At 43.6% G+C, this 25,208-nt stretch overlaps 1 protein-coding gene across 2 annotated transcripts in view; it reads left to right on the top strand.

Moving 5' to 3' along the window:
• Positions 1 to 25,208, top strand: part of NDST1 (N-deacetylase and N-sulfotransferase 1) — a 201,015-nt gene that overhangs the window by 157,797 nt on the left and 18,010 nt on the right. For both annotated transcript variants that reach the window (XM_073621096.1, XM_073621097.1), the window contains 4 exons: positions 870 to 966; positions 14,318 to 14,441; positions 15,153 to 15,327; positions 19,623 to 19,793. In XM_073621096.1, coding sequence (XP_073477197.1) covers positions 870 to 966; positions 14,318 to 14,441; positions 15,153 to 15,327; positions 19,623 to 19,793 — 567 coding nt within the window. The remainder of the gene's footprint in view (positions 1 to 869; positions 967 to 14,317; positions 14,442 to 15,152; positions 15,328 to 19,622; positions 19,794 to 25,208) is intronic.

Below are 25,208 nucleotides of genomic sequence, written 5' to 3'. Positions count from 1 at the left end.
TCTGTTCCTGTGTGAAGGGGGTGTGTCTCTTCCATCCTTTCAGCTCTCAGAGCTCTCGTCACCAGTTTAACTTCAGCTCTCCACCCCCTGCTTTTCAGAGCTGAGAGATCCTGTGTAAATTTTGCACTTTTAATGGATGTAGGGGAAAGACGATTGTGATAAACTGTAGATAAACAGATAAACTTTCATCTCTGCATCACCTGAGGCTAGTCATTTTAGTATATGTGAGAGTTTATAACCACTTTAAATCTACAGAATGTACAAATCCTTGTCAATCTAGACAACTTCTATATATGAATTTTAACTAGATATTTAGTTGTTTTCCTGCAGTTCAGCTTTAAATTCCACCAAAGTTGAAAATATTTTGGGCCTAACATGAAGGGAGAAAAAAACCTGTGTATAAGTGATGCATGTCTGTCTCCCAGTGTTTGCAGAATATACCAGCTAAAATGTCTTATTGCTCTTTTTGCATCTTTGAAATGAACCATACATTTGCAGACTTCACCTTATGTTGCCTGCTGCTTTATATATTGGAAGTGACTTGGCGGTAATAGCCTCCTGTACATCCCAGCGTGATCTGTGCATCCATTTTGCTCTCTCTGACCACTTGGCCACTTACAATGATTGGGACTTGAAGAGCAGCCAAGCCTGCTGCAATCCGCAAGTCCTTAGGGAAGGTGAGGGGTTACTCTCTGCAGACCTCAATCATCGCTTCCCATAGTAAACTAGAATAGAACACAGAATAAGGTAAGGAAATGATTTGCCGGCCAGTGACTCCATTAATCAGCCTGGTCAACTTTTCCCCTTCCCCAAGTGAAATCAGTTTCTGTAATTTATAGTCCAGTAACAGAATTATGCTTTTTCTGCAGGATCCTTGCGAGGATAAACGGCATAAAGACATTTGGTCGAAGGAGAAGACGTGTGACCGCTTTCCCAAATTACTTATAATCGGACCTCAGAAAACAGGTATTTCTTCCATACGCCAATCCAATGCGTAGCAGAGAGATAGAATTCTGATGGTGTGTGTTTGTACAGCTTGTAACACCTTCTCATGTACTGTTATATTTATCCCCTGGGAAGGGGGATCATTAGTCAGGGCTTTCTAGAAGAGACTGAGAGGAAGGATTACTACTTGATAAAGAGTATGAAAAGAGGGGAAACAGAGATTAATACAGGATGTGCTGTGTGCACAGCGGGAGCCAGGATTAGTACAGGATGTTAGGTGGGTGAAAATAATGTGGGAAATGAAGAGTCGTCAGTTATAGACTGACCATGTACCAGAATGCATATGAAGCACTTGATTGGTTGGCACAGCTGCTGGGAAGTGTGGCAGCTGTGGTGGATGTTTATGTGTAAGAGTGTTTATCAGAGGTGAAGAACTTACTTGGCTTGAGTGCAGCCCCTGACATCACCAAGGGCCACATGTAATAATCATTGTATATTATACTACAGAAAACTGTCAGAAATGCAAACATAGTACAGGAGATGGTCAAAGACTGCAGATGTACCGCAGGAGTAATTGGATCATACAGTGGGGAAAATAATTATTTGATCTGCAGATTTTGTAGGTTTGCCCACTTACAAAGAAATGAAGGGTCTATCATTTTTATCATAGGTGTATTTTAAATGATAGCGGCAGAATATCAACCAAAATCTAGAAAAAAAAAAACACATGATACAAAAGTTATAAATTAAGATTGCAGTTCAGTGAGTAAAATAAGTATTTGATCCCCTACCAACCAACAATAATTTTGGCTCCCACAGACTTTTTACAGTAAGTGCTCATGTGGTACACAGATCTTTTTTCCATTCACACCTAGTCGTCATGGGCAAGACCAAAAACCTGTCAAAGGATGTCGGGGACAAGATTGTAGACCTGCACAAGGCTGGAATGGGCTTCAAGACCATCAGCAGGAAGCTTGGTGAGAAGGAGACAATTTTTGGAGCGATTTATTTGCAAGTGGAAGAGAAAAGTGAGGGATCAGCCCAGAACTACACGGGAGGAGCTTGTGAATGATCTCAAAGCAGTTGGGACCACAGTCACCAAACAAACCATTGGTAACACAATATGTCGCCATGGATTGAAATCCTGCAGCGCCCACAAAGTCCCCCTCCTCAAAAGGGGACATGTACAGGCCCATCTGAAGTTTACCAATTCAGAGAAGGATTGGGAGAAAGTGCTGTGGTCAGATGAGACCAAAATTGAGCTCTTTGGCATTAACTCGACTTGCTGTATTTGGAGGAAGAAAAATGCTGATTATGACCCTAACAGCGTCCCTACAGTCAAGCATGGATGTGGAAACATGCTTTGGGGCTGTTTCTCTGCTAAAGGTGCATTGGCCATTGAGGGGCCAATGAACGGTGCAATGTATTGTAAAATCTTGGATGAGAACCACCTTCTGTCAGCCAGAACAATGAAGATGGTTCGTGGATTGGTCTTCCAGCATGACAATGACCCAAAACATACCACCAAGGTAACAAAGGAGTGGCTCAAGAAGACGCACATTAGGGTCATAGAGTGGTCTAGCCTGTCTCCAGACCTTAATCCTATAGAAAATGTATGGAGGGGGCTGAAACTTCCAGTTGCCAAGAAACCTTAAAGATTTAGAGAAGATCTGTAGAGAAGAGTGGACCAAAATCCCTCCTGAAATGTGTGGAATCTTGGTAGACAACTACAAGAATTGTCTTCCCTCTGTGCTTGCCAACAAGGGTTTCTCCACCAAGTATTAAGTCATGTTTTGGCTGGGGATCAAATACTTATTTTACTAAACTGCAACTCAATTTGATACAAATGTTATATGTGTTTTTTTCTGGATTTTTGGTTGATATTATGTGTCTCTCATTTAACCCCTTCCTGACCAGCCGCCGCAGTTGTACTGTGGCAGGTTGGCTCCCCTGGGCAAAACGACGTTACCTTATGTTGGTTCGCCTTTTGGCCACTAGGATGCGCGCCGCTGGAGCCGATGCACGTGCGACCGCTGGGCATCCGCGATCGCTCCACACAGAACGGAGATCTGTCAATGTAAACAGACAGATCTCCATGCTATCAGGGGTGAGGAGAGTGATCTGTTGTTCATACCAAGTATGAACAACGATCGCTCTCCTCACTCAGGCAGTCCCATCCCCCCACAGTTAGAATCACTCCCTAGGACACACAATTAACCTCTTGATCGCCCCCTAGTGTTAACCCCTTCCCTGCCAGTGACATTTACACAGTAATCGTTGCATTTTTATAGCACTGATCGCTGTATTAATGCCAATGGTCCCAAAAATGTGCCAAAAGTGTCCGATCTGTCCGCCATAATGTCGCAGTCCCCTATAAAAAATCGTTGATCACCGCTATTACTAGTAAAAAAAAAAAAAAAAAATAATAATAATAAAAATGCCATAAATCTTTGCCCTATTTTGTAAATGCTATAACTTTTGCGCAAACCAATCAATATACGCTTATTATGATTTTTATTACCAAAAATATGTAGAAGAATACATATCGGCCTAAACTGAGGAAAAAATTTAGCTTTTTTAAAAAACAAATTGGGGATATTTATTATAGCAAAAAGTACAAAATATTGTGTTTTTTTTAATTGTCGCTCTTTTTTTGTTTATATCGCAAAAAATAAAAACCGCAGAGATGATCAAATACCACCAAAAGAAAGCTCTATTTGTGGGAAAAAAAGGACGTCCATTTTGTTTGGGTACAACGTCGCACGACCACACAATTGTCAGTTAAAGCGACACAGTGCTGTATCGCAAAAAAAGGCTTGGTCATTGAGCAGCCAAATCTTCTGGGGCTGAAGTGGTTAAATTACACCTATGATTAAAATGAATAGACCATTTTCTTGTTAGTGGGCAAACTTACAAAATCTGCAGGGGATCAAATAATTTCCCCCACTGTATGCCCCATGAGTCTGTGGCTACTGAGAATGTTACATGAGATTGCTAAAGATCACTGACGTCAATACTTCCACAATTGGGCTCCTTATAGCCCTCCTAAAAGTTACAGGTGCCACATTCCCCTAAGCAAGATCCATTATAGAAGAACACAGAAATAAAATGCAGCAAAGAGAAAAGTCATTGAACACAATGAACCATTTTGCTAGGAGAAATCATTATAATGAATCTTGTTGGCTGTGGTTAAGTACCTAGGGAGGAAAAACACTGACCACTAGCTATTGAGGGAGTCACAGTAAGTACCAAAGGGGCTGAATGCATTACATTTCAGCCTCTAGGTTGAGGAAACCTGCCTCACTCCATACAATGTAAAGATCTGTGAATGGCAAACTGATGCCAACAGCAGTCCAATGTTCAATATTTTATTCAGTAAAAATGACAGATGTAATGTTGCCAACAGTGACCTTGAACAGGTTTGAAAAGTGATAGTTCCAGTTTGGTGGTTATGGGCAACACAGACCGTTTTTAGTTCCTTTAAACCATCCCTATTGTTAAATATTAATATGTTTTCAGCTTCAAGGTTATATTGTTGTTTGTTGAATACAAGGCAAGTTATTTAGATTTTTATTTATTTTTTTCATTCTTACCTTCTTTTGGAATTGTTTCTTCATGTTTTAAAGGAGGGTGCTCTTAGGTCCGACATTTGTAGAAGGTTTGATTGAAATCCGTATGTGTAAAAAAGCAAGTTTTTATGTACGTTGCCTAAATCCTTAAAGTTATATTAACCACTTCAGCCCCGGACCATTATGCTGCCTAAGGACCAGAGGACTTTTTCCAATTTGGCACTGCGTCGCTTTAACTGCTAATTGCGCGGTCATGCAATGCTGTACCCAAACGAAATTTGCGTCCTTTTCTTCCCACAAATAGAGCTTTCTTTTGATGGTATTTGATCACCTCTGCCGTTTTTATTTTTTGCGCTATAAACGGAAAAAGACCGAAAATTTTGAAAAAAAATGATATTTTCTACTGTTTGTTATAAAAAAAAATCCAATAAACTCAATTTTAGTCATACATTTAGGCCAAAATGTATTCGGCCACATGTCTTTGGTAAATAAGCATATATTTATTGGTTTGCGCAAAAGTTATAGCGTCTACAAACCAGGGTACATTTTCTGGAATTTACACAGCTTTTAGTTTATGACTGCCTATGTCATTTCTTGAGGTGCTAAAATGGCAGGGCAGTACAAACACCCCCCCCCCCCCAATGACCCCATTTTGGAAAGTAGACACCCCAAGGAAATTGCTGAGAGGCATGTTGAACCCATTGAATATTTTTTTTTTTTTGTTCCAAGTGATTGAATAATGACACAAAAAAAAAAAAAAAAAATATTTACAAAAAAGTTGTCACTAAATGATATATTGCTCACACAGGCCATGGGCCTATGTGGAATTGCACCCCAAAATACATTCAGCTGCTTCTCCTGAGTACGGGGATACCACATGTGTGGGACTTTTTGGGAGCCTAGCCGCGTACGGGGCCCCGAAAACCAATCACTGCCTTCAGGATTTCTAAGGGCATAAATTTTTGATTTCACTCCTCACTACCTATCACAGTTTTGAAGGCCATAAAATGCCCATATGGCACAAAACCCCCCCAAATGACCCCATTTTGGAAAGTAGACACCCCACGCTATTTGCTGAGAGGCATGTTAAGTCCATGGAATATTTTATTTTTTGACACAAGTTGCGGGAAAGTAACACTTTTTTTTTTTTTTTTTTTTTTTGCACAAAGTTGTCACTAAATGATATATTGCTCAAACATGCCATGGGCATGTGTGGAATTACACCCCAAAATACATTCTGCTGCTTCTCCTGAGTACGGGGATACCACATGTTTTTTGACACAAGTTGCGGGAAAGTGACAAATTTTTTTTTTTTTTTGCACAAAGTTGTCACTAAATGATATATTTCTCACATAGGCCATGGGCTATGTGGAATTGCACCCCAAAATACATTTAGCTGTTTCTCCTGAGTATGGGGATACCACATGTGTGGGACTTTTGGGGAGCCTAGCCGCATACGGGGCCCCGAAATCCAATCACCACCTTCAGGATTTCTAAGGGCGTAAATTTTTGATTTCACTCCTCACTACCTATCACAGTTTCGAAGGCCATAAAATGCCAAGATAGCACAAAACTCCCCAAAATGACCCCATTTTGGAAAGTAGACACCCCAACCTATTTGCTGAGAGGCATGGTGAGTATTTTGAAGCTCTCATTTGTTTTTGAAAATGAAGAAAGACAAGAAAAATGTATTTTTTTTTCCTTTTTTCAATTTTCAAAAGTTTGTGACAAAAAGTGAGGTCTTCAAAATACTCACTATACCTCTCAGCAAATAGCTTGGGGTGTCTATTTTCCAAAATGGGGTCAATTTGGGGGGGGGGGTTGTGCCATCTGGGCATTCCATGGCCTCCGAAACTGTGATAGGCAGTGAAGAGTGAAATCAAAAATTTACGCCCTTAGAAAGCCTGAAGGCGGTACTTGGTTTTCGGGGTCCCGTACGCGGCTAGGCTCCCAAAAAGTCCCACACATGTGGTATCCCTGTACTCAGGAGAAGCAACAGAATGTATTTTGGGGTGTAATTTCACATATTCCCATGGCATGTTTGAGCAATATATCATTTAGTGACAACTTTGTGCATAAAAAAAAAAAATTTGTCTTTTTCCCGCAACTTGTGTCACAATATAAAATATTCCATGGACTCGACATGCCTCTCAGCAAATAGCTTGGGGTGTCTACTTTGCAAAATGGAGTAATTTGGGGGGGTTTTTGAACTGTCCTGGCATTTTATGCACAACATTTAGAAGCTTATGTCACACATCACCCACTCTTCTAACCACTTGAAGACAAAGCCCTTTCTGACACTTTTTGTTTACATGAAAAAAATTTTTTTTTTTTTGCAAGAAAATTACTTTGAACCCCCAAACATTATATATTTTTTTAAAGCAAATGCCCTACAGATTAAAATGGTGGGTGTTTCATTTTTTTTTTTCACACAGTAATTGCGCAGCGATTTTTCAAACGCATTTTTTGGGGAAAAAACACACTTTTTAAAATTTTAATGCACTAAAACACACTATATTGCCCAAATGTTTGATGAAATAAAAAAGATGATCTTAGGCCGAGTACATGGATACCAAACATGACATGCTTTAAAATTCCGCACAAACGTGCAGTGGCGACAAACTAAATACATTTTTAAAAGCCTTTAAAGGTTACCACTTTAGATTTACAGAGGAGGTCTACTGCTAAAATTACTGCCCTCGACCTGACCTTCGCGGTGATACCTCACATGCATGGTGCAATTGCTGTTTACATTTGACGCCAGACCGACGCTTGCGTTCGCCTTTGCGCGAGAGCAGGGGGAGACAGGGGTGCTTTTTTTCTTTATTATTTTTTTTTATTTTTTTATCTTATTTTTAAACTGTTCCTTTAATTTTTATGTTTTTAATCATTTTTATTGTTATCTCAGGGAATGTAATTATCCCCTATGATAGCAATAGGTAGTGACAGGTACTCTTTTTTTTTAAAAAAAATTGGGGTCTATTAGACCCTAGATCTCTCCTCTGCCCTCAAAGCATCTGACCACACCAAGATCGGTGTGATAAAATGCTTTCCCAATTTCCCAATGGCGCTGTTGACATCCGGCGAAATCCAAGTCATGAAATGCTCGTAGCTTCCAGTTTCTTAGGCCATAGAGATGTTTGGAGCCATTCTGGTCTTTGATCAGCTCTATGGTCAGCTGGCCGAATCACCAGCTGCATTTTCAGGTTCCCTGTTGGGACAGGAGAGCCAGAGAAAAACATGGAAGACGGTGGGAGGGGGGGGGGGCATTCCCTCCCACTGCTTGTAAAAGCAGTCTAGAGGCTAATTAGCTGCTAGGATTGCTTTTACATGAAAGCCGACCGCTGGCTGAAAAGAATGATACCAAGATGATACCTAAACCTGCAGGCATCATTCTGGTATAACCACTCAAAGTCGTTGCTGGTCCTTGTTGGGCATATATTGTAAACTTTTTTTTCATGCAGCCTGTGGGCTGAACGAAAAAAAGATATTGATCGGTGGGTATGCCCACCATTAGAATACCTCCCTTCATCCACCCACTTCTAATGATGGGCATACATGCACCATTTATATATGCCGAAGCATGGGGGCATCCTCCCACAAAAGGCAGGAGCAAATCGCTCCTCCACCCACTGCTGCCCCCACGCTTCGGCATATATGCTGAAGTATGTAACTGTGGTGGTGAAATCACCTCCAACAGCGCTGGAGTCACGGCTTTATATATCGTGGGAGCAAACGCTGTTGCTGTCAAGATAGATAAATCCGTGCTGCAACTGAATGGCGTACCTGCTAAGCAAATGATGGTTAACAATAAAACAAAGTAACATTAGAGTATAACAGTAAGAGCCCTTGCACACTGGGGCGGGGGCGGCGTCGGCGGTAAAACGCCGCTATTAATAGCTGCGTTTTACCGTCGGTATGCGGCCACTAGCGGGGCGGTTTTACCCCCCGCTAGCGGCCGAGAAAGGGTTAAAAACCACCGCAAAGCGCCTCTGCAGAGGCGCATTGCCGGCGGTATAGCCGCGCCGTCCCATTGATTTCAATGGGCAGGAGCGGTAAAGGAGCGGTATACACACCGCTCCTTCACCGCTCCGAAGATGCTGCTAGCAGGACTTTTATTACCGTCCTGCCAGCGCATCGCTCCAGTGTGCAAGCCCTCGGGGCTTTCACACAGGAATACATGCAGCGGCACTTTCAGGGCGGTTTGCAGGCGCTATTATTAGCGCAATAGCGCCTGCAAACCGCCCCAGTGTGCAAGGGCTCTAAGACTTACCATACCTGCAAAGCAAATACAAAAAAAAACATAGTAAAAAATAAAACATTTAACGCAACCTGTGCCTAAAATATATATGCCGAAGCATGGGGGCATCCTCCCGCAAAAGGCAGGAGCAAATCGCTCCTCCACCCACTGCTGCCCCCACGCATCAGCATATATGCTGAAGTATGTAACTGTGGTGGTGAAATCACCTCCGACAGCGCTGGAGTCACGGCTTTATGTATCGTGGGAGCAAACGCTGTTGCTGTCAAGATAAATAAATCCGCTCTGCAGCTGAATGGTGTACCTGAAAACAATAAAATGGTTACCAACAAAACACAGTAAACAGTAAAGTATAAAAAAAATTGCATATCTGAAAAGCAAACATGGTAAAACATAATAACAATAAAACATTGCAGAATAGAATACAGTAAAAACAAGCAGAACAAGAGAGAGAATAGAGAGAGAGAGAACAATAAAACAACAACTATTTTTGGTTTCTTTTATTTTATATTTTTTTTGTTTTTATTTTATTTATTTATTTATTTATTTATTTTTATACACTTTTTTTTTAGTAACTTTAACTTTTGTAACTGGTACCAGGTTTGGGTCTCCCAAAATGCGATGGCATCTTGGCAGACCCTGTGAAAGTGTGTCCTAGTCTGTGCAGTGCTGTACCCTACGCTAATACTCAACTAGTGTATGGTAGCGTTCAAAACATTCACCCATGCAAAGACCAGGATTGCCAGGACAGGAGGGACAATAACACTGGGTGTCACGCCTAAATCCGCGCTTGCTACAGACACGACATCTTTTTTGGAGGGCTCGTTGGGTAGGGGTACTCGGGAGGGCATAAGGAAAATGCCTCTCATGCAGCCGGCCTACTGCATTTGGTTGGGGATGGTGAGGTGGAGCACCGTCTGGATACAGAAGGGCTCTGACGATCTCTTCCTGGAATTTAAGGAAGGATCCAGTCCGTCCTGAAGCTCTGTATAGCACATGAGCGTTCAGCAAAGCCAATTGAAATAAATAAACAGACACTTTTTTGTACCAGCGTCTGGCCTTACGGGCAACTAGGTACGGCGCCAACAACTGGTCGTTGAGGTCCACCCCTCCCATATTTTGGTTATATTCGTGGACACAGAGGGGTTTCTCCACAACACCAGTCGCCGTAGTAATTTGGGTCGTTGTGTCTGCATGAAGGGAGGTGAGAACGAAAACATTCTTCTTATCCCTCCACTTCATAGCGAGCAAATTATTACACTTCAAGCAGGCTCTCTCCCCCCAGCCTAAGAGGGGAATCTACAAGCCGCTGAGGAAAGCTCCGGCGATTAGGTCGCACGGTGCCACATGCTCCAATCTGCTGATCAAACAAGTGACTAAAAAGTGGCACGCTTGTGTAATAATTGTCCACGTACAAGTGGTACCCCTTTCTGAATAAGGGTGACACCAAGTCCCACACTATCTTGCCAGCGCTTCCTATGTAGTCAGGGCAGTTTGTCGCCTCTACGTGACTATCTTTGCCCTCGTAAACCATAAATCTACATGTATAGCCTGTGGCCCTGTCACAGAGCTTATACATCTTGACCCCGTATCTGGCACGCTTGCTGGGAAGGTACTGTTTGAATGACAAGCGGCCAGAAAATTTAATCAGGGACTCATCAATGCAGACAACTTGATGGGGAGTAAACAAGTCTGCAAAACGTTGGTTGAAGTGGTTTAAGAGGGGCCGAATTTTGTAGAGCTGATCGTATCCAGGGTCTCCACGAGGACGACAGAGTTCATTGTCGTTGAAGTGCATGAACCTCAAAATCTGCTCATATCGTGCCCTGGCCATGGAAGCAGAGAACACGGGCGCATGGTAAATTGGGTCAGTGGACCAATATGACCGCAACTTACTCATTTTATTCAAGCCCATGTTGAGGGAAAGGCCCAGAAAGATCTTAAATTCTGAGACCGTAATTGGTCTCCAATCTCTGGCAAGGGAGGACTGGGGATTAGCGGCCATGTGTTGACCAGGGTGTACTAGGCCGCTGGTGCTTTCCAGTTCACCAGAAGGAATAGCGGCACTAGTACTTCTCTGCTCCATACGAGAGCCCTGCGGTTCTTGCACTTCAAGGACAGAAGAAGATTGGGGTCTGGTACGCCTGACCTTAGCAGGGACCACAACTCCGTCGTCAGAGCTATCTGTCATGGAGCCGCTGTCCTCTACAGGATCGTATTCTGAGCCTGAATCTGACAGATGAGTGACTTCCTCTTCACTATCTGTCATGCTCAGAAACGTGTAGGCCTCTTCACTATTGTACCTTTGATTTGCCATTTTGGGCTCTAAATTTAGGGGTACGCTAGTGAGACTCACAGGCAAAAAAGCTCCTGACTGTCAGCGACTGTATCAAAACGCTACCAAAAAACTGTTAGCAATCGCAGGGATCAGGCCTGACTCTGCAAGCGCTGCAGTTATGTGTGCTTAGTGTTTTGTAAGTGTCAGTGATCGATCGATACTGCACTTGGGTGGGCTGGACTGGGCTGGGCCGAGGGGCAAAAGGCAGGTGCTAGCAGGTATCTGGGCTGATCCCGCTAACACTGTGTTTATGGGAACCCTAAACTGCTGGGGAGTATATATCTGATCGGATCAGATATCGATCCGCTCAGATACTATAGCACTAAGGGAGGTGTATGCTGCGTGCGTGGGTGTTAGCGGTACTGGCACTAAACTGACGCTGCCTGGGGCGACGCAGACCTTATCTGACCCTAAAAACTTATATCGCCGCCGGGCAATTAGGGGGTTAAACCTGTATAAGGTAATAAACGGCAGGTGCCCTAAAACTATAATAAACAAACCAACTAACCAGCGTCACCCGTAACAATTATACGGTGATCGCTGGTGAAAGGGTTAACTAGGGGGCAATCAGGGGGTTAAAACCTTTAGCAGGTAGTATATGGGGGTCCCTGTCGCTATAAAACACTGACAGCGAACCTATATACTTACCTCCCTAACTAGCGTCACCTGTGTCACTAATACAGCGATCAGAAAAACGATCGCTTAGCGACACTGGTGACGGGGGGTGATCAAGGGGTTAACCTTTATTAGGGGGAGTTAGGGGGGTACCCTGGACCTAAAGGGGGGTACCCCAGACCTAAAGGGGGCTAACCTAACTGCCCTAACACTTATAACTGTCACAAACTGACACCAATGCAAAAAAAAAAAAACTGCTATAGGTGTCAGTGTGACTGGGGGGTGAAAAGTGTGCCTGGCGTGTTCTACTGACAGTGTAGTGTTGGTGCACTTACTTGGATGTCTTCTCTCCTCGGCGCCGGATCAAAAAGACCGGCTCAAGGAGGGATGACATCACTTCCTGTGCGTCTGTTTACAGAGACACAGGAAGGATTTTCATTCGCCGGGAGCGATCGGGAGGGGGTGGCCACGAATGGATGGTCTCCCCCTCACCTCTCATTGTCCGGGAAGAGATGGCAACAGCCTCTGGCACCGGGGGGGGGGGGGGGGGGTTGGACCCCCCCCGCCCGCGGAAGGCAGATCACGTGTATGTACGTGATTCTGCCTGTCCGTGCCACCTTGCCGACGTACATCGGCGTGAGGCGGTCGTCAAGTGGTTAAAGGCAAGTTTAAAAATAAAAAAACATGTTATACTTACCTGCTCTGTTCAGTGTTTTTTGACAGAGCAGTCCCGATCCTCCTCTTCTCGGATCCCCCGCCGGCGCTTCTGGCCCCTCCCTCCTGCCCAGTGCCCCCAGATCAAACAGCTTGCTATGGGGGCACCCAAGCAGGCTCGCTCCCATGCTGCTGCTCTGCGTGTCCTTTAACCACTTCAGCCTCAGAAGGATTTACACCCTTCATGACCAGAGCACTTTTTGCGATACGCCACTGCATCGCTTTAACTGAAAATTGCGCGGTCGTGCGACATTGCACCCAAACAAAATTGACGTCCTTTTTTTCCCACAAATAGATCTTTCTTTTGGTGATATTTGATCACCTCTGCGGTTTTTATTTTTTTGCGCTATAAACAAAAAAGTGCGACAATTTTGAAAAAAAAGCAATATTTTTACTTTTTGCTATAATAATTATCCCCAAAAAATATATAAAAAAAACTATTTTTTTTCTCTCAGTTTAGGCCGATATGTATTCTTCTACATATTTTTGGTAAAAAAATAGCAATAAGCATATATTGATTGGCTTGCGCAAAAGTTATAGCGTCTACAAAATAGGGGATAGATTTATAGCATTTTTATTATAATTTTTTTTTATTAGTATTGTTGGCGATCTACGATTTTTATTGAGACTGCGACATTATGGCGGACACATCGGACACTTTTGACACCATTTTGGGACCATTGTCATTTATACAGTGATCAGTGCTATAAAAATTCACTGATTACTGTGTAAATGTAAAAGTGTAAATGACATAAGTGTGTCCTAGGGAGGTGTTCTAATTGTGGGGAGGATGGGCTTCCACTGACATGACAGTGATCACTGCTCCCGATGACAGGGAGCAGTAGATCCCTGTCATGTCACTAGGCAGAACGGGGAAATGCCTTGTTTACATAGGCATCTACCTCTCCACACCGCAATCGCGGACCGCCGGAAAACATCGAGTTCCCGTGGCGTGCGGTGGCACACACGCGCCCGGTAGGCGGCAAATTTAAAGGAATGTACAGGTACTCCCATTTGCCTGCCTGTGCCATTCTGCCGATGTACATCTGTGTGCTGCGGTCAGCAGGCGGTTAACACACAGAGCCACGGCTCACTCTCCTCGTTGGCACACTGACTGTGATTGACAGCAGCAGGAGCCAATGGCTCAGCCAGTAAGGAGGGAGAGCCGAGGCTCTTGTGCACATTGCTGCATCGCCAAAGTTTGGAGTGTGTCTGTAAGAATTTGAACTTACACAACCAAAAAGCATTTTGGCGGTTAAGTATTAATGTTGAACTGGAAAACCTGGCATGCAGTTACCACTCCATTTCATCTTAAAAGTGTTTGATAGAGTTGAGGTCAGGGTTCAATGTAAGCCACTTGAGTTCCACACTAAATACATTAAACTATGGCTTTATGCGGTTGGATTTGTGAACAGGGGAACAGAAATGGGCCTTCACCAAACTATTCAAAAGAAAATGACAGAAAGCCGAAAGTGCACAACTGTCTGCAAATATTAGACCCTCTTTTATATGTGTCTGTCTGGTTACCTGCAGTCCTAGCTCAATAAGAATTCTCTGGAAAAAATAACATGTTACAAGTTACGAAGTGTTAACCTGGTCACTGTTTCCCAAAGACAGGACAAAACCATAATTTCAATGCCACTGTTCATTACATAGGAGAAAACATGCATGTTCATTTTGTTTATGACACCACCAACAGACACGGGTGTCCAAAGTGTAATCAAATGACACCTCTTTATCTACTCTATAGACCACGCTTCAAATATTATAAGTAACTTTTTATATGCTGCAATATTTGTATTTGTTATTCTAGTAATGTACACAGAAAGTTGATGGGAGTGCAGTATTGAATAATTTTGTTATCATCTGCCTTCGCAGGAACCACGGCTTTATACCTCTTCCTAGGAATGCACCCAGACCTGAGCAGTAACTACCCTAGTTCGGAGACGTTTGAGGAGATCCAGTTCTTCAATGGGCAGAATTACCACAAGGGAATTGACTGGTATGCTTCCTCCATTTTTCTCTTGCTGATGGCTGTTAGTAAAATAGTGTGCTGAGGCTCCATTTAAATTGAAGCATTCAAAAAACATACTTGTGCTTTGGTGCATTCCCAAGGGTGTTAAAATGCAGAAAAACAGACTAACGCATGCCAAAATACACAGTGAATCACATAGAAACGTGTGTTTTTGAGTGTTACAAGGTGACGGGGGCCAGATTCATTGCCGAAAAGGCTTGTTCACACCAACTTACACTCTAAACCTTGTGTGGACTGGTGTCCATTGTGTAAGGGTGGTGCTTTGTATCGTTACAATGCAAGTCACTGTTTATCTTTTTTTTTAACTTTATTAAAGTGGAACAAAATGACACTTCATCCTATTCAGTCTATGCACCACAGCGCATATTAGTGACATGCAGAGCAGTGAGTTATGCTGCGTAAAAATGCAACCCGCCTCAACACAGCATTGTCATGTGAACAAGGCACGTAATAAACTATTGTGAAGGAGCCCTAAATACTTAGAATTATGTTGAAAAGGGGTGCTTCTCTCCAAGTCTGATGGAGGGTATGTGAAAAATGTGTTACCTGGCTAGGCACGACTTTGTGTCTCATCAGTCCAAAGATTGTATGCAACCGGCAGTCACTGGTGTATTCCTAGCTTATAATATGAGGCAAGCTAACTCTAACAGCACTTAATTTGCATATTTGTTTTTCCAGGTATATGGAGTTTTTTCCCATTCCATCCAACACCACTTCAGACTTGTACTTTGAGAAGAGCGCCAACTACTTTGATTCAGAAGTAGTTCCCAGGCGTGTGGCTGCACTTCTCCCCAAAGCCAAACTCGTCACCATCCTTATTAATCCTGCAGACCGCGCTTACTCCTGGTATCAGGTAATTCTATTTGTTAGATGACTTATGCAAGTTTCTAGTGTATTTTTATATATATAAATATTTGATATATCCACTTTAACTGATATTTACATTTCTTTCTCCATTGATGGACACAGAAAATATTTTACTTTTAATTTATACTGCCACCTACAAGAGGATTAGACACTGGCAAACAAACAACTGTAGGCCAGCCCAGGATAATCCCTCCTACTAGCATGTCTCAGATTTTCTAGTGTCCTATGAGGATGGACTGTGCTAATGACTAACCTATTTCTTGCTATCGCGTTTTGTTTTTTGTTTTTTCCCTTAATCAAGACTCGCATGGATGTTCTCAGTCTGGCTTCCTGCCCCTGTTTGGCTGGATGTTGTTGGCATAGTCTGGAAGTGACCTTCGGGCAGGCCTGGACTGGGACAAAAAAATAGGCCTGGGCATTTTAGACTGAGCAGCCTGGGGGGGGGGTAGATGACGGGATGTGGGGTTCCAGGATGTGTGGATTAGATTACTTTAACTCCGGTTTTGATGGTGGAGTCCTGAAAAAAGTATGAAGCAGCACAAGATGGGTTGCTCTAATGCAGGGGGAAACTTTAGGGCATAGTGTGCTGAAAAATGTTTTCAAAGAAATTGAGTGCCATAAAAAATAGATACAAATAGACAAATAGAAAATAAACTGTCAACTGCACATGGAAATGAATCTTTATAAAGTAAATGCTGTGAACCACTTGAATAAAAGTAAGAAACTGAGCTTTGCACCTTCACACCTCAGATCAGCCCCAATTTCCGCACTTTCAGAATTCACAAAAGGCAACGCGGCTAGCCACTCACAGGTGTTAAAAACAGCAGTAGGAATCAGCAGATACGTGCCCTTGCCATTTGCATTGTGCCTAAACACGTGTGCAAATGTAGCCTTAGAACAGGGTTGGGAGCTACTACTTTAGAAAACAAACCCTGTTATAAAGTGCAGTTCCCTTTTAAAACATCTAAAGTAGTGGTTACACGGCCAGTTATAAAGCACGACTCGCAAAGCCAGATACAATGGAGTACTCACAGAGCCAATCATTAGGCAAAACTCCTTTATAACTGGCTCTGCGAGTAATGCTTTGTGAATACTGTAAAGCCTGTTATAAAGCGTTAAGCCTTGTACAAACCACTAAACTGACAGCTCAGGTCGGAACCGCTGTACTAACTATCCAATGTTAGTACAGAGATCTCCCTTGCTGAGCTATTGTGTTCTGACAGGGGATGCCCCTTGCCAGAACACTCCGGTCAGCACTCTCAGCCACTGGCTAAGAACACGGACCTTTTTCAGTCACGAGCCTTCGACAGAAGCTGGGCTGAATGGCTGGCTTCTGTCGGACCAACTGCTATACACATGGGCCGAATGTCGGCTGACATTGATGAAAGGGAAAAAAAATTCTACCCAGAAAAGTTAACTGGATGAAGTATTTCACAGGCTTTGGAAGCACTAGTAAAAGTAATGGTCAAAAAAACAGTTATTAAGCAAAACTCCTTTATAACTGGCTCTGTTAGTACTGCAAAGCCAGTTATAAAGTATTACTCACAGAGCCAGTTATAAATAATTACAGAGCCAGCTATAAAGGAATATTGATTTATAACTCTTATAACTTTTTTGACTATTACTTTTATAGGCTGCGTGCTCGGATCGGGGTCTGGTATGGATTTTAGGGGGGACCCCCACGCCGTTTTTTCGGCGTAGGGGTTTACCTTTATAATCCATACAAGACCTAAGGGGCTGGTATGCCCCGCGCTCGCCGCAATAGGAAAATTTTTTTTCCTATTGCAGCGAGCGCGAAATGCAATACCTGCCCTTGCGTCGTATCTGGTCCGTTGGACCAGCATACAGACGAGCCGGCTTTCCGTCGGACCAGCACACAGACGAGCGGACTTTCCGCCAGAAACTGAGTCCGACGGAAAGATTTAAAACATGTTTCAAATCTAGGTCCGGTGGGCTTTTGGGAAAAAGTCCGCCGGAGCCTACACACGGTCGGATTGTTCGGCGGACTCTGGTCCGCCGGACCAAGTATGTCGGAAAGTCCGCTCGTGTGTACGCGGCATTAGTCTCACTTGGCATCTTAAGTCTGTCAAATCCTCAAACAAGCTTTCATCAGCAGGAAGGTGCGCTTCTACTTTCCAGAACTGGTAGATATAAGCAACAGCTTGCATCTCAGATGCTTGAGTTTAGGAAGTGAACTTTCCTTTGTCACCACACAGGCAGATCTCCATGGAGCCTTCTTGGGACTTCTGAGCCAAGTGTCATTGCCCCAGCTTTTGTGGCAGAACAGTTTCAAGGCTTTTATTACGAACGGTTTACAGTTTCCAAACACAAAAATGGTTTGTCTAGGTATAGGCCAGGGGATGCTCCGGTGGCTCCATGGGATCAGTACACCCTAATCTGTGCCTTTCTTTTCCTGAAACTTTTTCTTCGTATGCTTTACAGGATTAAGATCAAAGCATTCCGTTGATCCTTACTGCTCCCGGCTGGTTCAGGCGGATATGGTACACAGACTCCTGACATGCTCCATGGGCTCCAGATTGTCCAGATCGTTCTGTCTGGAACAGAATTACTGTCCTGCTTCATGGGTGCTGGGTTTAATGGCAAGGCTGTCAAAGCCCAGATTTTGAGATACAGAGGGACATCTTTAAGTCTTTGTTTCCTACTATGCCAAAAGCAAGGATGACTATTTACCATAATGTCTATCATCGGTCATGGAAGGCAGACTTCACTTGATGTTAGCTTCAGGGCTTCTACCCTAACCATTTCTTTATGGGAGAAATGCTCTGTTTCCTGCTGCTGATTCTGGACCAGCGTTTGGCTCTCAAAAACGATCAAGGCCAAGATTTATGCCCTTTCTGTTCTTTCAGAGACCATGGACCTCACACTTCTTAATTAAGACCTTTGTACAGGGAGTCACCTATGTTGCTCCCCTCTCTCTGTACGTTTCCTTGTCACTCAGTGACAGTCTGATTTCTTCTGCACATCAGCAACCACTGTTTGAACTCATTAGAGACATTACTCTCTATTCACATACAAGGTGGTGTTCCTTGTAGCCATCACCTCTACAAGACAAGTGTTTGAACTGGTGGCTTTACCCTACAAAGAACCTTTTCTTGTTTTGCACAGGGACAAAGCCTAAGTTTCTGCCTTTTACCTCAACCAGGACATTGTTTTTCTGTCCAGCTTTATTTCGCCAAAAGGAATTTCACTCAATTGTCTGGATGTGGTTTGGGCTGTGCAAGTATGTTAGTCAGCCACTGCTTCTTTCAGGATCCTTTTTTTGTAAAGCCAGATAGTCCCCCGCTTCTTGTTCCACCATTTCTAGGTGGCTCAGGCAGTCCTCCTTTCAAGCTTATAGTGTCAAGGATCAGGGTCCACACTTTCCTGTAAGGGAGCACTGTACTAGATTTGCAAGTGCTTCTTGGTCTTTCTTGGCATTAAGCAACTGTTTCCCAGATTTGCAAAGCTGCCACCTAATCTTTCTAAGATCTACCAGGTGGCCCATTTGATGTCAGTTTTTGAGCGTAAGGTTCTTTAGATGGCTTTTTGAGCTGCAGTCAGTCCCTAGAGGTTCTGTTTTTTTTGTTTTGTTTTTTCTTGGGCCTGTTGGCAAGTGTTTGCTGTGTTACCCAACCCTCCATTGAACTGCTTTTGGATGTCCTAAAGCTTAAAGTCTTCCTTTGCCCCTCGTGAATGCTAACAAAAATTGGACTTTTGTACTCGCTGTAAAATCCTTTTCTTTGAATTCATTAGGGGATACAGGCTATTCCCTCTGTACTTGATCATGCTCCCTATACTGCCTTGCTACAAAACATTCTGGTAATACATGTCCCCTGGGCTGTCCTGCGGTTTTTGTTTGCCTGTGTCCAAACTTCCTATAGGCAACACTATACCCCAAAGGTTAAAACATTCAGTGACTCTCAGGCTCCAAGAAAAGGAGCTGTAGTGGAGATCAGAGCTGCAGTGGACTGGTGGTGGTAGTAGGAGACTGGGTGATGGGGTGGGTTATTTCTCTGGTATGTGGCGCTTCCTTCTTGCTTTCTCTCAATATTTGTAATGTTGAAACGACATCACACCATCTGTGATATTGTGAGCCCTTCACTTTGGCTGGCCCAGGGTTTGTTAAAACCATATGGGCATTGTCAAGCTTGAACAAGTATTTTGTTCTTTTAATGCCTATTTAGTATGCGTCATTAATCAAAGAAAAACTTTTTCCCACAAAAAATTTGTAAGATCATTTAGGGATCACCAAATAAAGTTTAGTTTGTTTTGTCTTTTTAGCACCAGAGAGCCCATGATGACCCTGTGGCCCTCAAATATACCTTCCAAGAAGTCATTACTGCTGGGCCTGACACTCCTTCAAAGTTACGAGCTCTACAGAACAGGTGCCTGGTCCCAGGATGGTACTCCACTCATATTGAACGCTGGCTAAACCACTTTCATGCTAACCAGGTAACTAATGCTGTTGTCCATTACAGTTAACATGTCCTTTTTGTAAGCAATATTTCACAAAAGAAGTAATGTTCTCTGTTTAGAAAATTAAAGGTGCACCCCAGCCAAAAAAATCATTAAAAAAATGTTTCTTTATCGTACATCATGGGACACAGAGCCTTAAGTAATTACTTAATGGGTTATAAGCTAACTTCAGGTGTTGACACTGGTAAACACAATCAAGGAAGTTTACTCCCTATATAACCCCTCCTCCTTCCAGGAGCACATCGTTTTTTTTGCCAGTGTCTAAAGGTGTTGGTCACGAGTGAAGATGTGCTCTGAGGAGCTCTAGGAGGGATCCATGCTGGTTTTAAATAGCCTCCATACACCAGATCTATCCAAAGTGCCACTGAGGCCTAAAAGGATGGTACCTGGGGCCTCGTATCCGAAGCACAAGGTTTTACCTGTAACGCCTCTCTTTGTAGGGCTGGACCCCAGGAACCCATGGCTTAGGTCTTGTTACATTACCTAAACTTCCTGATGGGGCGCTTTACAGGTCCAGGGCAGTTGGAACCCCATTTTAGGGACCCAGTCTCTGAAGGTTTGCTACGCAGCCTGCCGTGATGGGTGAAGGTTGGATTGTTTGTTAATTCAGAAAATCCTGCAGCAAAGATAAGGTAAGGGAAGAAACTTTATTTATTGGTATTAAAAATATCTATGGAAAAGGAAGTGTAGCGCTTAAAAACAAAAATCAATAATAAAATTCATCAAAAAACGTTTGCTCAATCAGCATAAAGTCCCTTTAAGGTGTCTTCATATATGGAAGGAAAGATAGACCATCACCCAATAGTACTGACTCTTACCATCAGTGTATGGGGCACACATTTTAAATATACTGAATAGCGGCACCATCGATCCTTCCTACACCACTCCACATTCGGTTAAAGCTGCTCCACCTAATGTAAGACCATTAAGGATAAGGGAATCACTCCACATCCAGAAAAGACCTATTGCAGGCAAGCTCCAGCATCCACATATTTATATAGAAATAGAAAGGAACGCTCATTGCGCAATGATCGATACAAACCAATTTATTGAAGATAAAAATGGATCCACTCACATTTAATGTAGGTAAAACAGGCATGTAGAAAAGTCCAGCGTTTCAAACCACTAAGATGGCCGCCACGGAATTTTTTCTTGGAGGGGCGGGGCTTAAACACGGTGCCGTGAGCGTCCACGAGGACGCACGGCAAGCTAAAAGATAAATACCACAGCTGTGACAGTCTTTCCTCAGCTGATGAGGAAGAGACAAGCAGCCTGCAACACAAGGACATGAGCTGTGGGACACGTATGGGTTGCAAAACTGGCATTCCTAATACAAGAACGACACTTTTTCCAGCACTAGGCTGAACTTTATAGCGTTTTTAAAAGTCATGAATATTTTCAGCAATTTTGTATAGTGCCTCTGTTTTTGTACTTAGGACTATGCCTGCCAAAAAAAGACACCACAAAAACCAAAAAGATTCTAAAGGTTTCACCCCCAGGCATTAGGATCTCGAGTCGCATTTCCACGCTGTCATCCTCGCCTGAATTGCCAGTTATGGCAAGCCAGGGTGAGCCATTGGAACAAATTGATGGTGCAGCTGCTTCTCACATCTCAGTCCATGTATACATGACTGAAGATGTCCTTTCCTCCTCCTTGCAGGGTCTGGAAGGAAGATTAACTACTTTAATCGCATCCTCTATTCAAATAGGAAGCGTGCTAGATCCCCTTCCCCCACTTCAGAACCTTTGCAAGGGGAACAGTTTGCACAGGATGAGGTGTTACCCTCAGTCGATCAGGTGGAAAAGCAAACCGATGATTCCTCTGTGGAGGAAACAACAGTAGATGAACCTTTTTCAGCCCCTCAATCTGAGAAATTGCTGATACAAACTCTTATGGAGATGGTTCGTTCTACTTTCATGCTACCCCTAACAGAGTCTCTTGAAAGCTCAGCTTCTTCCTTGAGTTCCTTAAAACCTTCTCATCCTTTGCATGCGTTTCCTGCACATGCGTTACTAGAAATCTTATTTTTGCTGAAAGGGATCACCCGGATAAGCATTTTCTCCCTCCTAAGAGATTTTCAATCCTCAATCCTCTGGAGGAGAAATTTTCCAAAAGATGTTAAGTACCAGCAATTGACGCTGCGATGTCACAGAATGCACAGATGCTTAAGGATCCAACAGATAAAAAGTTGGAATCCCTGCTAAAGTTTGCCATTTCCTTGGCAGGTGCCGTTACTCAGCCTGCAGTCGCTGTGATAGGCGTCTGCCAATCCCTAAAGGGCCAATTTAAACAGGTCCTTAGAGAGCTTCCTGCACAACAAGCTTGGGATTTCGCTAAACTACCAAAGGCATTATGCTTTGCCATAGATGCCATTAAAGATTCTATTCACCAGGTGTGCCTTACGCTTATGCTTGTGCATATGCGTAGAATTCTGTGGTTAAAAATTGGGCAGCTGAAGCACCATGTAAAAACCGCCTAACCGGGTTCCCCTTTCATGGGGAGCGATTATTTGGAGAAGACTTGGATAAATATATCCAAACAATTTCTAGTGGGAAAAGTACTCTTTTGCTAGTCAAAAGAAAGTATAAACGCCCTTCATTTAAACAGGCTCTTACCCCCGCACCAGGGGCTTCCACCTCTAGGCAGTGGCGACGACCTCCGCCGTCAGACTCTAGAGGAAAACTTCAGGGTCAGACCCAGGCTCAAAAGAAGTCCTGGGGTCGGAAACCTGCAAAACAGAATCTTAAAGCCTTATCATGAAGAGGCAACCCCCCTCACCGAGGTAGGGGGAAGACTTCTGCAGTTTTCAGAAGTCTGGAAAAAGGAGATTCAGGACAGATGGGTTATCTCCACGGTAACGCTGGGGTACAAGCTGGAATTTTGGGACTTTCCACTGTCTCGTTTCCTGAGGTCAAGCATTCCCAAAGATCCAGAAAAGAGACCATCTCTGTTTCAGGCACTAGACCAACTAATATCTCAAAGGGTGATTTTACAGATCCCCACAAAAGAGCAAGGTCTGGGATTTTATTCAAATCTTTTCATGGTACCAAAACCAAATGGAGACGTCAGACCCATTCTAGATCTAAGAGATCTAAATCAATTGCTGAAGATCTGCTTCTTTCGCATGGAGACGATCAGGTCAGTAGTTTCTATCCTTCTAGGAGGAGAACTTCTGGTATAAGTCAACATCAGGAATGCATATCTGCATGTCCCTATATTTCCCGCTCATCAAAAGTTTCTGCAGTTCGAGTTAGAACAGCAGCATTTTCAATTTGTAGCCCTGCCCTTCGGGCTAGCCACAGCACCCCCGGTGTTCACCAAAGTGCTGGCCCCACCTCTAGCCAGGTTAAGGGCACGGGGCATAACAGTCGTAGCGTACCTAGACTATCTCTTGCTAATAGATCAGTCGGTGGCTCGTTTGGAGCAAAGCTTATGCACCACAACCAACTATCTGAAAAGTTTGGGTTGGCTTCTCAAGAAATCTTCCTTAATACCACTAAGGAGACTGGAGTACTTGGGTCTGATCATAGACACAGCCCAGGAAAGGGTGTTCTTGCCTCAGGTAAAGATCAACTCCATAAAGGAACTGGTGCGGATGGTCAGGTCAAATGGCAACCCCTCCATTCGCCTTTGCATGAGGTTACTAGGAACCATGGTAGCTTCATTCAAAGTAGTTCTCTGTACCCAGTTTCATTCAAGACTTTTGCAAAACAGTATCCTGTCGGCTTGGAACAAAACAATTCAAGCTTTAGACTTACCAATACTGCTGTCCCCAAGAGTGTCCCAAAGCCTCACTTGGTGGTTACTAACCCAGAATCTACTGAAAGGAAGATCCTTCAGACCAGTCATCTGGAAAGTGGTAACGACGGATGCCAGCCTTTCAGGCCAGGGAGCAGTACTAGAAAAGACAACTGTCCAGGGACAGTGGTCAAGAACCGAAAGAACCTTGCCCATCAGTATCCTAGAGATTCGGGCAGTACGTCTGGCTCTAAAGGCCTGGACTTTCAGGTTACGGGATTGTCCTGTCAGGATTCAATCCGACAATGCCACAGCTGTGGCCTATATCAATCACCAAGGGGGCACCAAAAGTATCTCAGCGCAGAGAGAGGTGAACCATATTCTAACTTGGGCAGAAAGGAATGTTCCATGCCTTTCGGCAGTCTTTATCCCGGGAGTAGAGGATTGGCAGGCGGACTACTTAAGTCGCCAGCAGTTATTCCCAGGGGAATGGTCTCTTCACCCGGACATATTTCGGCTGTTTGCCAAAGATGGGGGACTCCGGACGTAAATCTTCTAGCATCCAGGTTCAACATGAAGTCAACTTTGGCCAGAGCAAGGGATCCACTCACTTGCGGAACTGATGCGCTGGTGACCCCATGGGATCAGTTCTCACTGATCTATGCATTCCCCCCTATTCAGTTGCCTCATCTTCTTTGCAGGATCAAGCTGGAAAGAAAGCCGGTAATTCTGTTGGCACCAGCATGGCCCAGAAGGTCATGTCATGGTATCTTAAAGATGGCAGTAGAGGGCCCATGGTACCTCCCACTATGGCCAGATCTGCTCTCTCAGGGACCGATATTCCATCCTTCCTTACGGTCTCTAAATTTAACGGCTTGGCATTTGAAACCCACATTCTGAAGAAACGTGCGCTTTCCAGGTCAGTTATCTCTACCCTGATTATTGCAAGGAAGCCAGCTTCCAGAACTATATATTATAGAGTCTGGAAGGCTTATTTTCCCTGGTGTGAATCCAAGGGTTGGCACCCTCGGAGATATATCATAGGCAGAATTCTTGCCTATGATATACAATTAGGGGTAGAAATTAAATTGGCCTCGAGTACTATTAAAGGATAAGTCTCAGCTTTATCAGTCTTATTTCAAAGACCACTTGCTACTCATTCTTTAGTCCGGGGTTTTATACAAGGGGTAACGCGGCTTAATCCGCCCATCAAACCTCCCTTGTACCCTTGGGACTTAAACTTAGTTTTGTCTGTGTTACAAAAACTGTCATTTGAACCGATACAACATATTCCCTTAGTCCTTTTTGACAAGAAAGTCGGTATTTTTGGTTGCTATATCCTCAGCAAGGAGGGTTTTGGAATTGGCTATTCTTTCTTCTAAAGAGCCATATTTGATTTTTCATGAGGACAGAGTGGTGTTACACCCTCGTCCAGGCTTTTTGCCAAAAGTGGTCTCAGGTTTTCACCTGAACAAAGATATTGTCCTGCCATCATTTTTTCCAAAACCATGTTCCAGGGAAGAAAAGTCACTACATTGTCTTGATGTGGTGAGAACAGTGAAAATCTATTTAAAGGCACCTGCTCAGATTCGTAAGACTGATGTCTTATTTATTCTGCCAGAGGGTCCTAAGAAGGGACAGGCATCGTCGAA

Source organism: Aquarana catesbeiana, linkage group LG03 (assembly GCF_042186555.1).
Source record: "Aquarana catesbeiana isolate 2022-GZ linkage group LG03, ASM4218655v1, whole genome shotgun sequence".
NCBI classification, from domain to species: domain Eukaryota; kingdom Metazoa; phylum Chordata; class Amphibia; order Anura; family Ranidae; genus Aquarana; species Aquarana catesbeiana.
Note: the sequence above shows the minus strand (reverse complement) of the source record. Positions and strands in the feature narration are given on the sequence as shown.